This window comes from Malaya genurostris, chromosome 1, assembly GCF_030247185.1.
Source record: "Malaya genurostris strain Urasoe2022 chromosome 1, Malgen_1.1, whole genome shotgun sequence".
Lineage (NCBI taxonomy): Eukaryota > Metazoa > Arthropoda > Insecta > Diptera > Culicidae > Malaya > Malaya genurostris.
Genome location: NC_080570.1, coordinates 120,037,117 through 120,053,475, shown reverse-complemented (window position 1 = coordinate 120,053,475; position 16,359 = coordinate 120,037,117). Strand labels below are relative to the sequence as shown.

General features: G+C 39.7%; 1 protein-coding gene across 1 annotated transcript in view; it reads left to right on the top strand.

Moving 5' to 3' along the window:
* The window catches only part of LOC131425623 (Ca(2+)/calmodulin-responsive adenylate cyclase), a 160,660-nt gene that overhangs the window by 134,597 nt on the left and 9,704 nt on the right, over window positions 1-16,359 (top strand). Inside the window, exons 9-12 of the mRNA XM_058587651.1 lie at window positions 5,546-5,817; window positions 5,880-6,234; window positions 6,300-8,680; window positions 15,604-16,343. Coding sequence (XP_058443634.1) covers window positions 5,546-5,817; window positions 5,880-6,234; window positions 6,300-8,680; window positions 15,604-16,343 — 3,748 coding nt within the window. The remainder of the gene's footprint in view (window positions 1-5,545; window positions 5,818-5,879; window positions 6,235-6,299; window positions 8,681-15,603; window positions 16,344-16,359) is intronic.

Genomic DNA, 16,359 nt, shown 5'->3' with positions numbered 1-16,359 from the left:
AACCCTTTAACTGCCATATTGACGGAGCTAGGGTGGTTCTATTGATTTTTATTTTATTTGATTTTTGAAGAAACTGCTTCTCCGAAAAATTTGAAAAAAATCAGGCATGTTTAAGGCATTATGGGGATGCTTTACAATTTTTTTCAAAATTTTTGAAGATGTATTTCTTTTATTAAAAAATACTAGAAAATTTTGAAACATATTTTTTCCCTCTTCCAATTTTTGCACCACCCTGGATTTTTTAGTGATAAATAAAGAATTTTTGGACATGTTAAAATGGTATGTTTCCATATTTTTTAAAAATGTGGACGACCAAAATAAATCAAATAAATACACCCAAGTGACCACTGGTGCGTGCTATTGAGCGAACACTTCTGTGATTTAATTTTGAAATTTATACGATGGCCTTGCTATGACAATCTATTTCGCAACAAGAAAAAACTAAGGTACACCAGAGTCCTCACCGGCGTGCACACTTCGGAGAAAATATCTTCATCCACCTCAGAGAATTTCAGAGCTCTGTTCTAGTAATTTGGTGTGATATAGTGCTAGAGTTGAAAGAGAATAAACACTCGCTCTCATGATGCGTGCACACTTTATGTAACAGTGGTGTATATGTGTGAAAGAGAAGAGCTCTCGGTGATGTTGTCAGTGCGATGGAATAAATTATACTTGCTCTTCGTCACACAGAGGAGATGGACATCTCTGGTGACAGCAATGTTTCTTCATAGCATAATTAGCTATCAAATAGTTATTTAAGTTTCCAGTCACATCTTTTTGTCATATTGAACTAATTATCATTTAGAAGTTATCGATACTTAATTCAAACATATCTTCAATCACAGCTATGCTTATAGTTACTAGTTGCTAACAAGTGTATGTGACGTTTCGAAATCATTATAAACCTGTTAGCGTATGTGCAAATCGTTCTTGTGAATTGATATAGCTCAAACATAGATTTCACAAGATTATAACATAAAATTTTTGCACTGATTCAGATAGCTAGACTTAACAGACTTAGACAAATTTGGGATAACCTAAATCGAAAAAACTTTCTTTGATGCCAAATGTCTTAGAATTGCACGAAACGTCAAGATTTAGATAATGAACAAACATTATAAACAATTTTATAAAATCTGTTTGAATCAGTACAAAAAACAACGATCAAGTAGGCATTATAGTGTCACCTCGAAAAAAAAATTTTTTTTGTTGAGAAAACGGCCAACTGAGACTAAAAAATTTTGAGATTTCTGAGTTTTTATTTTTTTTTGTGCAAAAAATCTTAGAATGCCATGAAACGTCAAGATTTAGTGTCATTTAAAAAAAAATTCTTAGATAATCGACTTTCTGGGACTTCCAAAATTTTGGCCAAAAGTCCTAGAATTGCATGAAACGTGGAGATGTGGTGTCATGTCGAAAAAAATTTAGGCAATTCGAAAAGAAAACATTTGATCAAAAACTAATTTTCGATTTCAGACATCTCAAAATTTTCCACTCGATATTTTTCAAGAAAATTTTTCGAGGTAACATCAAATCTCGATTTTTCATTTAATTCTGTGACATTTGGCATCAAAAAATTAAGTCCCAGAAAGTCGATGTTTTCAACAAAAATTTGCTTTCGAGATGACACTAAATCTCGACGTTTCATGTAAAAAAAAGTTTTCGAATTTTTCTCGGAAATCTCAAAATTTTCTTATTCCCAGAAAGTCAATTTTTCAAAAAAAAAAAAACGATATGGTGCCTACCGTTTTTTGTTTTGAGCTGATTCAAACAAATTTTATAAAATTGTTGCTATAACGTTTGTTCATTGGGGTGCCAGAATTTTAAAGGTAAAAGGTATATTTAAATTCATACTAGCAGGTGCAGCAGAACGCAAGCTACAGTGGAAACCAGTAAAATTCAATCTAATCTAACATTAGGTCATTACAAATGAAATTTGACATTTGACAAATTAGGTCTTCATGAATTACATCGTATGAGGAATTAAGTCACCTGCGAAATTCAAAATTTTTTAGTGTGTAGGTAAGGTGCGCCGGAGGTCAAAGTTTGAAGAAAAAAGTTGTAAAAAAAACACTCAAAAAACCGCGTAACATCGGAAATTCGCTTAGAAAATCCGGCAAACTGAAGAAAATTTTTCGTTGATGCCAAATGTCTTAGAAATGCATTAAGCGTCAAAATCTGGTGTAATCTCGAAAAATTTTTTTTTTTTGATAAAATATCGATTTTGGGATTTCCGATGTTGAGATTTGCTAAACCGATTTTTTTTTAATTGTCAAATGTCTCAGAAATGCATGAGACGTCAAAATTTGGTGTAATCTCGAAAAATATTTTTTTTTTTAATCTATTTTGGGACTTCCGATTTTTAGATTTCCGAAAGCGAAATTTTTGTTTATGTCAGATGTCTCAGAAATGCATGAAACGTCAAGATCTGATGTAACCTCGATTTTTTTTTTTGAAAGAAATCGATTTTGAGATTTCCGAAACAGATTTCGATTTTGGGATTTCCGATTTTGATATTTGCTAAACCGATTTTTCTTTAATGTCAGATGTCTCAAAAATACATGAAACGTCGAAATCTGGTGTAATCTTGAAAAATGTGTTTACGATTTTTTTTAAATAAATCTCTTTTGAGACTTCCGATTTTGAGATTTGCAATACCGTTTGATGTCTCTAAACATTTTTTTTTGAAAAAAAAAACGATTTTGGGATTTTTTTTAAATATATCTATTTTGGGCCTTCCGATTTGGAGATTTTCGAAACCGAATTTTATTTATGTCAGATGTCTCAAAAATGCATGAAATGTCGAAATCTGGTACAATCTTGAAAAATATTTTTTTGAAAAAAAAAATCGATTTTGGGACTTCCGATTTTGAAATGTCCGAATGCGAAATTTTTGTTTATGTCAGATGTCTCAGAAATGCATAAACGTCAAGACCTGGTGTAATCTCGAAAAAAAAATTTTTTTTTACTATCGATTTTGGGAATTCCGATTTTGAGATTTGCTAAACCGATTTTTTTTAATTGTCAGATGTCTCAGAAATGAATGAGACATAGACATCTGGTGTAATCTCAAAAAATATTTTTTTCAATCGATTTTTGGACTTCCGATTTGGAGATTTTCGAAGCTGTAAACTTTTTTTTGTCACATGTCTCAGAAATGCAGGAAACGTCAAGATCTCTTTTTTTTTTTTTTGAAAAAAATCGATTTTCGGACTTCCGATTTTGAGATTTGCGAAACCGACGAAACCGACTTTTTTAATGTCAGATGTCTCAAAAATTCATGAAACTTCGAGATCTGGTGTAATCTCGAAAAATATTTTTTTGAAAAAAAAATCGATTTTTGGACTTCCGATTTCGAGTCAGATGTCTCAGAAATCTCGAAAAAATAATTTTTTTTAAATCAATCGATTTTGGGATTTCCGATTTTTAGATTTCCGAAAGCGAAATTTTTTTTTCAGATGTCTTAGAAATACATTAAACGTCAAGATCTGGTGTAATCTCGATAAAAATGTTTTTTTTTTTTAAATCGATTTTGGGACTTCTGAAACCGAAATTTTTAATTATGTCAAATGTCTCAAAAATCTCTAAAAATATTTTTTTTGAAAAAAAATCGATTTTGAGGTTTTCGATTTTGAGAATTTTGAAACCGATTTTTTTATGACAGATGTCTCAGAAATGAATGAAATGTCGAAATCTGGTGTAATCTTAAAAAATATTTTTTGGAAAAAAATCGAAAATTTTCCAAGTGTCAGAGAGTTAACTCAAAAAACAAGAAAGCCGAAGTTATACTATGGAAATCCTCGTAACTTCGGAAATCCGCGTAAAAAAGACCTCAGTGTATTCGAAGAAAAGTTTTTTTGAAGAATCTGTTAGTTATATTAATGAAAACATGAGTTATATGAGAAAGGCATCATAATACCACTAGATGAATTAAAACAGTTTTTTTTTGTCCATCATCTCTTCATGTCAACCCACTGTGAATGAACTGTGACAGTTGTCAGCTACAACCAGAGATGCCAGATCTGCAGATTTGTCTGTAAATCTGCAGATCTTGTATATATTGCTGCAGACATTTTTTCTTGTGCAGACTTTTGAAAAACAAGTTTTTTGCAGACTTTCGTCAAAATTTACAGACTTTTTTCGCTAGGCAAGTCAGTTTTGTTTATAGAGAAACAGCTGCCAGTTTTTCGGATTTACAGACTTTTGCTACCCTGTCTGGAGATATTCGAAATTTTTACCTGGCATCTCTGGCTACAACAAACAAAATGATAACAATAAAAAACGAGAGAACTGTCATGTCAAGTGTCATTTTCTTTACACAATAAGAAGAACATTATTTGCCAGTTTACACTTTTCTCACATAGACTCAAAAGTTATTTGAACCGTTGTCGAAAACACTAAATCGTTTCTGAGATAAAGAAGATATTTTTGTTTAGACCACAGTCAAAATAATGAATTGATGATGCAATTTGTAGTTTTTGGACATGAAGATTGCTGACGTAAAATTTAAACCAAATCCTTCGAATACAAATGGAATTTCTCCAGATGTAAATAATACACTTCAAAGTAGTGAATGAGAAATTCTCATTAGCTCGTCTTAAGGGCTGAGGACAGTACCGTAAAGTGGTAGGTTTTTTGCAATTTTCCCGTTTCAAATTAAATTTTCTTGGAAACGGTGCAGAATATAGAACAACTCACCTGACAATGTCTTCGAAATTTAGTTGAGAATATTCTGTGAAATTTTCAGAATGATTCATTGAGCTTAGCGGTCTAGATAATTTAGTTTAGATGCGATAAGTACATAAAAACATGTAAGTTATCGCGATAAAAATAAAGTCTTGTATTTTTCTGTGAAACAAAGTCAGTTTCAATGCATCCACCATTTCTTTCGCTTTGGTTTCCTGCGTTCTGAAAAAGGAGCGTTCTGAAAAAGGAGAGAGAAATAAAATTGGCTCCACAAGGCTGCCAAACACACAGACATTCAATCTTTGTGAAAGTTGAATATTTTTTCATTGTTCATTGGAATCCATATAATGTCCAACCCATACGATAGATTAATGTGATAAAACTTCTCATCAAAATTTTAAAATGTATGCTGGCAACCTGGTACAGTTTGCTCATATACGAGAGAGTACAAGAGAAATACGATGCGCAAAGGGAATTGAGCGAGCCACGTGGTCGATTTAAAACTCAACACGTGGCGCTCTGTCCTCAGACCTTAACGTCCCGCGTTGGCGCCATCCGACTACCACTATTTGGGATCGATGCGTAACGCTCTAATCGAGAGTCTTTCGGTCCGGAATTGTCCGGAACCACCAATACAATGGTATTAGTTTTCTATTTAACGATCGTTTAATGGTTTCACTGGAAAATACTACAACTACGTGCCCTCACACAGAGTCGAGATCGACGCCGCTAAGGTATTTTCCTATTGGATTTTATTTAAGCATAAGTATTGGAATACACGGTTCGAGTGAAATTTTTTATAAACACCAGATCATCATTATTATACTATTATTTATATGAATTTTTTGTTCTTTTCCAGTTTACCTGTCTGTCGGACCATCCGTGCACGACCAATTTTACTACCAAAGCCGGAGCGGATTTACCACTGAAGGCAAATGGCAACCTTCATCAGGCATCCTCCGCTGTACTGGCCTCTCACGAGACGAGTCTACCTTTTGCGGGGAGTGAAACGCACGGTCCACCTCCGGAAGCAGCCATCATGAATAACTATGCCCACCGGAAGTGTGCTTTACCGCAGTACATTGCCCTATCGGCAGCCTTCTCCTTCCTAACGGTGTCCATTTTCCTAAGGTAACAAATGCCATTCGAAACGTTCGCCGCATACGTTAAACGATTTCAATGTTTTTTTTTAGATTACCGATCATGGTCAAGACATTCCTGATCACCCTGATGGGTGTGATGTACTGTCTGTTCATCGAACTGTCGCACACCAACATCTTCGACTGTTACGATCAGCGGGTCGAGTCGGCGATTCCCCTGCACACGATCTCGCTGGCGAGGATCGTCATCTTCATGATCGCCATATTGGCTCACGGACGGCAAGTGGAATGGACGGCCCGGTTGGACTTTTTGTGGCAACTGCAAGCATCACAGGAGAAAAAGGAAATGTCCGTACTGCAACAGTCGAACCGACGGATTCTGTACAATCTGCTGCCGTCGCATGTGGCGGCACACTTTTTGGATAATCAGTTCAGTCGGAATAATATGGTAAGTTGATTTGCTACTGATAGGATAATTGGGTAACAACAGTAGCTCCGCTTTTTCATCAACAGGGAACACTCGGTACCAATCAGGATCTGTATCATCAGAGCTACGGTAAGGTCGGGGTGATATTTGCCAGTGTTCCAAACTTCCATGAGTTTTATACCGAGTTGGATGGGTCGAATCAGGGTGTGGAATGTCTGCGGTTGCTAAACGAAATCATCGCCGACTTTGACGAGTTGCTGTGTGAGGATCGATTTCAGGCGATCGATAAAATCAAAACCGTTGGCAGTACCTATATGGCGGCTGTCGGATTGATTCCGGAGTTTAAAATGCTGCCCAACGATCAGGGATCGACGCGGAAATTGATGACGGCGTTGATCGATTTTGTTAAGGCGATGCGAATAACGTTGAAGAATATCAATGAAAATTCTTATAATAATTTTATGCTACGGGTTGGAGTCAACGTGGGACCGGTGGTGGCCGGAGTGATTGGGGCTCGTAAGCCTCAGTATGATATTTGGGGGAATACGGTTAATGTGGCCAGTCGAATGGATTCAACGGGGATCCCGGGGTACACACAGGTGACACAGGAAGTGATTGACAGTCTGCAGGGAAGTCATTTCGAGTTCCGGTGTCGAGGTCAAATCAAAGTGAAGGGTAAGGGAGATATGGTGACGTACTTTTTGTGTGAACAGAATGAAAATGCTTTGAATGGTGGAGGAGGAGGAGCAGGTGGTGTTGGAGGAACCGGAGGTGGTGCTAACGGGACAACAAACCGGGAACGACAGACACCAGTTCCGAACATAATTTCCAACTATCAAACCGACAACTTTCATCATTTGAACATCAATCATGCGAGTGCGAGTCAACAGGGATGCTACCAGGGACAGGCAGCACCGGTTCTTCAACCGCAAAGTTACTACATGAAACGGTCCGATATGGACAGTGGAAGTGTGAAGAACACCACCAAATGGCAAACCGGAAACGATAGTTCGTATTCGAAAAAGGAAAGCTATAATTTTTTGGAAAGTCCAAATTTACTGAATCAGCAACCTCCGATTGGGCAGCAGCACCATTATCAACAGCAACAACAACTGCAACAGCAGGCCCATCTGAAAGTTGCCTTCAAGCATAACAACATCAACAATAATAACCTAATCAGTTCCGGTTACCACCACGGGAATCAGATTAATCAACCGAATAGCACCAACAATAATTACAACAAACGGAATGAATATTTTTATAGCAACAATCCAACAGGTGGTGGGCAGCACCAACCGAGTTACAATATCCGTGAAAATTTCAACATCATCGAAAACCCGAACGTCAAGGATGTGGACGAAAACAATCTGAATAAGATGAATCATCATAATGGGCACAAGGTACGGAACAGCAAAAACCATCACCACCATCATCATCACCACCGACACGAAGCACCGATGGCACCCGGTAGCACCAATCACATATCGAACAACCGTAGCGGTGCCTACGTGACTGCATCGGAAAACGAACCGCTTCTAGGATCCGGAATGGTTGGAAATGCAATCATCAAACCGATCCAACAGATCCAACAAATCCCTAAGTACGAACCGCCACGTTATGCGACCGGCAGTGCCGCATTTCCCCATCATCAGACTAACAGCAACACCAACTACAACTTCCCGGTAGCTCCCAGTTACCAACAGGTAACGCAACCTGCCCATATGCAAATAAATGCCCGTCAGCACCAGCTTTATCAACAACAGCAGCAACAATTGCTGAAACAATACATCAAACCCCTGCCGAAGTTACCGCACGAGTTTGACGAATCTCGTGAAATGTCCTCCACGGATGATCTCAGTTCCCGACCGCGGTCGCCTTCGGTAAGTTCTTCGGATGAAAGTTACTCGAAAACTACCGAAGGTGAAGACCTGGACGGTCATTCTCCGCTTCCGCCACATCATCAACCGACTTACATGAACAATTTCAACAACCCGCTCCAGTATCTGTACCCGGGGGACATTCAGGTGGACCCGGGTAGCTCCCCTCCCAAAATAAGTCCGATTGATTTCGCCAACATGAAAGACTTCGAGGTTACCACGACGGCCGAAACGAAATCGTCCGCCGTACCGAACAAGGGTGAATCGTGCAACAGTTTCGAGTACCATGACAAAGTCGGAGGTCCGGCACCGCCACCGCTCTTCCCGAAATCACCGTTCGAACGGGAACTACAGCGACGATTGGCGGAATCACAATCGCGGCCGATGCTAGCCGGCAATAACAATTTGGACCATCAGCACCAACAGCAGCAACAGGACCAGCAGTTGCAGCAGCACCATCCGCCGGTACGAAGAGAATCCTGCGAGAAAGTAAAGAATGCTAACAATATGATGTTAGCCAAACATCCCGGAACGCTGGAAGCCATCAAGGAAGCAACCCGGAACAAGAATCCAAGCGAATCGAGCCATATGTGAGTAGAAACGCATTAAATTGATTTATTTGCTCATTTATTTCATTGATATGAAGTTTAAAATCAAGAAATTGTACGACTCCTGTTAACGATGTTCAGGTTTGTAGCAAACCTGAGTACGAACCCGTGTGCAAGTTTATCTTCGTAAAAGTGTACACAAGTTCAACGCATGTTTTCTTGAAGATTGGTGAACTCCCTTTTTGTGATTAGATTTCGCTGGTTGGGGTAGTGTCTAACAGCAGCTACTCTTAATCTTCTTAGCTCACGTAAATGACGATTGGATGTCATCATACAAAATTTTTCAAAAACCTAAAATTATTTTAAATTCGAAGAAAAATTACGTTCTCGACTATAACTTTTGATTGACCCGATAAATTTGGAAGAAAATTTCCCTAGAGCTCATTTATATTATAAGGAACTGAATGATCATAGTGACTAAAATACATTTTTGGATGTCTTCATACAGAAATTTTCAAAAATTTTAAATTGTTTTACATTCGATAAAAAAAATGTACGTTCTCGAACCATATCTTTTGATTGTCCTGAGAATTTGGATGAAAATTTTTCCAGACCTAGCTGATAGTGGAACTAAGTAGTGGAACTAAATGATCACAGTGACAAAAATAAGGGAGGTATTTTGGGGAAAGAGGAGGGGGGGGGGGGTTACATCGAATAATATTTATATTTCATTGTTTTCGATACATTTTAAAGAGACGAGAGAGGGGAGAGAAAGAGAGAGAGATAGATAGATAGATAGAGAGAGAGAGATAGATAGATAGATAGAGAGAGAGAGATAGATAGATAGATAGAGAGAGAGAGAGATAGAGAGAGAGACAGGTATGACAGAGTGAAGCTTAGTGTGGTATCTCGACTGGTTGTTGATCCTTACGGTGTCCCTTCTATCACTGGGATTAGCCGTCCTTCCTATTAGCCGTTCCGGGTGTCAAAAGTCGATGCTGCGTCTTCGCCGTAAATCAGGTTAAAAGGAGGGGTGAAGAAGTTGGTGGTGGTTTGGTAAAGTGGGTTGGGGGGTTGGTTATCTAGAGTAGGTTTAGGTTAGGGCGTCTTTTAGGAAAAGGATTAACATTGCAGTGTAGGCAGGAGGAAGGGCTGCCACGAGCGACGCAGTGTGCATGGGTTAGGCGGGTGTGGCCCATCCTGAGGCCTTCGTTTCGGGTCGATCTGGTCGGTCTGTCCATCGAATTAACTCCTCGTTAATGTTGGAGAGGTATCCTCCAGTGACCTAGGAGATGTTCCTGGAGCCTCTCCCGGAAGCCGGTGATCAAGTCTGCGGCAGGGATCTCCGATATGTGTCGTGGTGACTGTCTCTCCATGGCCGCCAGCTCATCAGCTTTCTCGTTCCCCGGGATCCCGCTATGTCCGGGGATCCAACACACTGTGGTTTGGTTGTTACTGTGTTGTTGAAGAGCCTGAATAAACGGGTGTCCGGATCTTTCGGCCTTCAGGGCGGTGATTCCGGGGTAGGCTACGGTGCAGGATGAAGCTTGGTCCCCACACCCCGATGCCGGTGCCGTAGACTGTTCGAGACCCGTTAGTGTAGAAATCGGTCAGCGCAGATTTGGAGATGTTGCTTCTTGCTTTAGCTGGGGGGTTGGCTCCGAAAGAGAGTGCCAAAGAAGTGGCGGTTTTTGGAAGGTCTGGCTGGTGCCAGTGCCTTTTTCAAATCCGGTGTAGGCGTAGCCTGGTGTAGGTGTAACCAGTTTTGGTAGGTTGCTACCGGTGAAGCTTTTGAACAACCTTTCAGCTTTCTTCATCGCGGTGAGTTTTTTCTAACCACCCCAGTGCTCGGCGGAATATAATCCAGCCCGAGTACCAACGGAATGGGAATACACCTGATTCGATGCATGCGGCTACTGCTAGGGTGCTAGGAAGTAGGCTCGAGGCAATTCTGACGGCTCTATTGTAGGTGAGCGAGAGTATCTTGATTAGATTTTCTCTGCCCACAGCCGTCGTCTCTATCTGAGCTAGAAGTATCCCTTGGTGTCGATTCCACCTTGGGTGCCTAGTACATATGGTTCGAATCAGTCTCAGACGGGATTCGCAATCTTTTTTGACTAGTCCGAAGTGGTGCGTGAAGTTCAGTTTCTGGTCGAAGTTAATGCCGAGAATTCTGGGGTACTTCAAGAGTGGCACTTGGACTGTACCTATTTTGATTGTGGAGTCGGTATCTCAGTGTCCCCGTTCAGACCCTAGTTAATTTTGTCCAGTATAGTGTCACAGAGTGACCCAAGATGGGTACCTTTGCCTTTACCTTGACGGAATCCAAATTGCCTGTGGTCTAGTAAACTGCGCTCTTCGAGAAAATTGACGAGGCGTCTGTTTACTAGTCTCTCCATTGTTTTCCCTACACAGAAGAGCAGGCTAATTGGGCGGAAGTTGCTGGTAGAAAAGGACCCCACACAGCCTTTGGGGATTGCAACAGTGATAGCTGTTTTCCAATTGTTAGGGATTTTTCCGGTAGACCATACCTTGTTGAAGAGGTTCAGAAGTACGATGCCACCTGAGGGCGAAAGATGCCGGAGCATATCGTTGTTGATTGCGTCCGGGCCCGTCGATTTTCCATTTGCGGAATTGAGAGCGAAGTTAAGCTCCTCTGCGGAAAAAAAGGTCTATTCCACACTTCGTTCTGGTCGGGTTGGATGGTTTCAGGTGGGTCCTTTCTGAATCTGCGCATGTGAAGAAAGGCTTCCGGTAATGCTGTGTCGGCGGAGAGCGATTCGTAGTATCACCCGAGGTGTTCTGCGATTTCGTTCTGGTCTGAAGTATGTATCCCGTTAACTTCGTTGACCCTCCTCCACAATTCTTTTGTGGAGGAGTCCGCTGAGATGCCATCGGGGAATCTTTTCCAGCTGTCGGCTTTCGCCTTGGCTATGATTTCTCGGGTGGCCTTCCTACGAGAACTCTCTGCCGCTGCCACTTCCGTAGACCATCAGTGGACTGCCCTTTTGGGTGGGTGACCACTGGTTCTCGGAATGTTTGCCTTTGCGGCCCTGAGGATAATGTCTTCCAACACCTCAACATAGGTGTCCCAGTCCTTGGGACTAGGGCCTCGATGTTGTCTTCATAATCTTTCCAGTTGGCTTTGTGGGTGAGCCATCTTCTCCTCCGCGACGCGATTGGGGGACGTTTATTCAGGGAGATACACATCGGTAGGTGGTCACTGCTTCCGGTTTACGCCAGGGACAGGTCCAGTGCCGATGTGCATGTTCCTCTGAAAAAGGTCTGACTCCCGTCGTTGAGGATTATGGCGTTGCAGTCTTCGGCTACGTTTACTACAACGTGCCGAACCCCATGCGCTGTGATGCGCGTTAAGACGAGGAAGGAAGGAGGAAGTTCCTGGAGGAAGGCCTTCAGTTTTCCGCCCACTCCCTTTACCCGTTCCGGGATATAAACCGACGCCACGGTGTAGGGGGTTGGGAGTTGTATGATAAATTCCAAAGCAAGAAAACTGGTCTTGGTTTTGCAGACCTGGAATGGAATGTCGTTTCTCACGGCGATCCCAATGGTCTGGTAAATATTGTCGCCAGTGGTCGTATTCCAGAAGTAACAGTTGGAAAGCCAGGGGCTTATGTCCCTGTTTTGCCTAGTGTGGGTCTCCTGGAGTGCGATCACGGTTGGGTTGAGGGTGGAGGACGAGGAGTTGGAGGTCTCTCAGGGTGTCATCCCTTCTGGGGTGGGGGGTTCGTCACTGGTGATGCTAAACGTGTCGATAGAGGAGAAAGATGAGTATTGAGGCTGTGTGAATGTCGTTGTTCATGGTTTGGGTTCAGATGCTGGGTGGGCTTTTGTTTTTAGACTTACCTTTTTGTCTCTTTTTTTTCGTTCTTGAGCCAGTTGGACCGGTGGAGAGGTTGCAGATTCCTGGGGGCTACCTTTTGTTTTGCTCTTACACTTGGGAAGTTCAGTAGCAGTGGTTTGCGATGTTTTGGCTATGTTTTAGACTAGAACGGCTGTCATCTTTGCTATTTTTTTTTTTGCTAGCGGAGTTTTGCTTCGGGTTGGCCGATTGTTTGGTCTGCAATTCAGTGACCTCTTTCCGCAACTTCTCCATCTCGAGGGCAGCTTTTTGGAGTGCGACCTTTAGTTCCTGTATCTCCTGGTCTTGGGTGTTATTAGGAGTGTTGTTTTGACTTTCAGGTGGGGTTGCCTCGCTCAGCTCGGAGTTGCCTAGTTTCTGCACGGAGGAGGGCTATGGTCCGGTCCTTCTCGTCGTTCTGGCCGGACCGCCGCTCCTTCAATTTGCTGGCGTAGGATTCTCCGGGCTGGCTGGCTTTCCTGAGGGCGCGTGCTTCTGGCAATGAGATGTCTTTGTCTCTTTTAATTTTCACTATTTCGGTTTCTTCGAGGTATTTTTCGCATTTCCTGAGGCGGGCGCCGTGGTCACCTCCGCAGTTAACGCGTTTTGGTTGGTTTGGGCATGGGCTGCCCTTCGGGGTTTCGTGCTCCTGGGCTACAAGTCAAGCAAAATTTGCATCCATGCCCAAACCTTCCGCATTGGTGGCGGGTAGTAAGCTTCCATCCGGGTCCGAACCATTTCTACTGCTCCGGTCGGTAAGATCCGGAGGAGAATAGAACGAGAAGGGGGGCGTTGACAATTACGCCGTCTCTTCTGGATATCGCAGACTCCTTGTTCGATAAATTTGAATGAAATTTTTTCCAGGACTAGCTTATTTTATTAGGAACTAAATTATCATAGTGACGAATATACAAAATTTTTCAAATATATAAAATTCTTTTATATTCGATGAAAAAATTAACGTTTTCGACTGTAACTTTTGAATGACCCGATAAATTTTGATGAAAATTTCCCCAAAGCTAGCTAATAGTATTAAGAACTGAATGATCACAGTGACAAAAATACTGTTTTGGATGTCTTCAAACAAAATTCTTCAAAAATTTGAACTATTTTTTTTTTCGATGAAAAAATTTACGTTTTGACTATAACTTTTGATTAATGCTATAAATTTGGATGAAAATTTCTCCAGCACTAGCTTATAATAACAGAAACTAAATTATCATAGTGACAAAAATACTTTTCTGGGTAACTTCATACAAAATTTGAAATAATTTTAAATTTTATGAAAAATTTTACGTTTTCGACTATAACTTTTGACTGACCCGATAAATTTGAATGAAATTTTTTCCAGGACTAATTTATTTTATAAACAACTAAATTATCATAGTGACAAAACTACTTTTCTGGGTAACTTCATACAAAATTTTTCAAAAATTTGAAATAATTTTAAATTTGATGAAAAAATTTACGTTTTCGACTATAACTTTTGACTGACCCGATAAATGGGGATGAAATTTTTTCCAGGGCTAGTTTATTTTATTAGGAAGTAAATTATCATAGTGACAAGATACCTTTCTGGGTGCCTTCATACAAAATTTTTCAAAAATTTAAATTATTTTAAATTTGATGGCAAAATTTACGTTTTCGACTATAACTTTTGACTGACCCGATAAATTTGAATGAAATTTTTTCCAGGACTAATTTATTTTATTAAGAACTAAATTATCATTGTGACAAAAATACTTTTCTGGGTAACTTCATACAAAATTTTTCAAAAATTTGAAATAATTTTAAATTTGATGAAAAAATTTACGTTTTCGACTATAACTTTTGACTGACCCGATAAATGGGGATGAAATTTTTTCCAGGGCTAGCTTATTTTATTAGGAAGTAAATTATCATTGTGACAAGATACCTTTCTGGGTGCCTTCAAACAAAATTTTTCAAAAATTAAAACTTTTTTTTTTCGATGAAAAAATTTACGTTTTTGACTATAACTTTTGATTAATCCAATAAATTTGGATGAAATTTCTCCAGCGCTAGCTTATATTAATAGAAACTAAATTATCATAGTGACAAAAATACTTTTCTGTGTAACTTCATACAAAATTTGAAATAATTTTAAATTTGATGAAACAATTTACGTTTTCGACTATAACTTTTGACTGACCTGATAAATTTGAATGAAATTTTTTCCAGCACTAATTTATTTTATTAAGAACTAAATTATCATAGTGCCAAAAATACTTTTCTGGGTAACTTCATACAAAATTTTCATAAATTTGAAATAATTTTAAATTTGATGAAAAAATTTACGTTTTCGACTATAACTTTTGATTGACTCGATAAACTTGGATGACAATTTTTCCATAGCAAGCTAATATTTTTAAGAACTGAATGATTACAGTAAAAAAATACCTTTCTGGGTGCCTTCATACAAAATTTTTCAAAAATTTAAATTTAGTTTAAATTTGATGAAAAAATTAACGTTTTCGACTATAATTTTTGATTGACCCGATAGATTTGAATGAAATTTTTTCTAGGACTAGCTTATTTTATTAGGAACTAAATTGTCATAGTGACTGGGCTCTTTATCACAAAATTTTTCAAAAATTCAATATTTTAAATTCGATGAAAAAAATTACTCTTTTGACTATAACTTTTGATTGACCCGATAAATTTAGATGAAAATTTCTCCAGAGCTAGCTAATAGTATTAGAAACTGAATGATCATAGTCACAAAAAACCTTTCTGATTGCCTTCATACAAAATTTTTCAAAAATTTGAAATTATTTTATATTTGATGAAAAAAATTACGTTTTCGACTATAACTTTTGATTAATCCTATAAATTTGGATGAAAATTTCTCCAGAGCTAGCTTATATTATTAGAAACTAAATTATCATGGTGATAAAAATACTTTTCTGGGTGACTTCATCCAAAATTTTCCAAAAATTTGAAATAATTTTAAATTTGATGAAAAAATTAGCTAGCTTATTTTATTAGGAACTAAATTGTCATAGTGACAAAAATACCTTTTTGGATGTCTTCATACAAATTTTTTCAAAAATTGAAGATTAATATTATTATTTTTATTCTAATCTAGGCAAACCTCCGACACCGAATCGTGTGAGATCATCCACGATTACCGGCAGTCAGCGCAAACACGGGGTTCTTCGATGGACAGCAACAACCAGCAGCAGCAGCACCATCTGCATCATAACCATCATCACAACAGCAGTCACCACGGTCAGCACGGAGGTCATCACCAGCAGCTACAGCAGTTAACGCATTCGCCTCGGCTGCACAAACGCCATAACCATAACCATCATCATCAACATCAGCAGCAACAACCACCAAAGTACAGTGCGACTAAGAAATCCTCTAACGAAACTTCGTCCAACATCGAAGCGGATGAAGATTTACGACTGTCGAATGAGGCAATCTATCGGGGCCGAGGGCGGGATTCCGACGATATGTTGGATGACGATCAACCCGATGAGGACGATGTGGATGAAGAGGAAGAATCCGAAGATGATGACGATGACGACGAGGAAGAGGAGCAAGACGACGAAAATGCTCGCCAGAGAAGGCTTGGCGCGGCAATCGCTGCTGAACGAAGGCGGAGTAATTCGGATGCTACGCGAAACTACATTTCCGATGAGCTGAAGTACGGGGCTGGCCATAACCGGACCGAACGGGAGCGAGATCTGAGCCATCACAGTCACAGCCACAGTCATCACAACAACAGTCACAGTTCCCATCACAATCATCAATCCTTGGACTCGAATCAGGTTGAAAGCCAGTCGGAGTGGAGTGATGACGAGTGTCGGGAGGAAGCGACCGGTTAGTTATTTGTTTG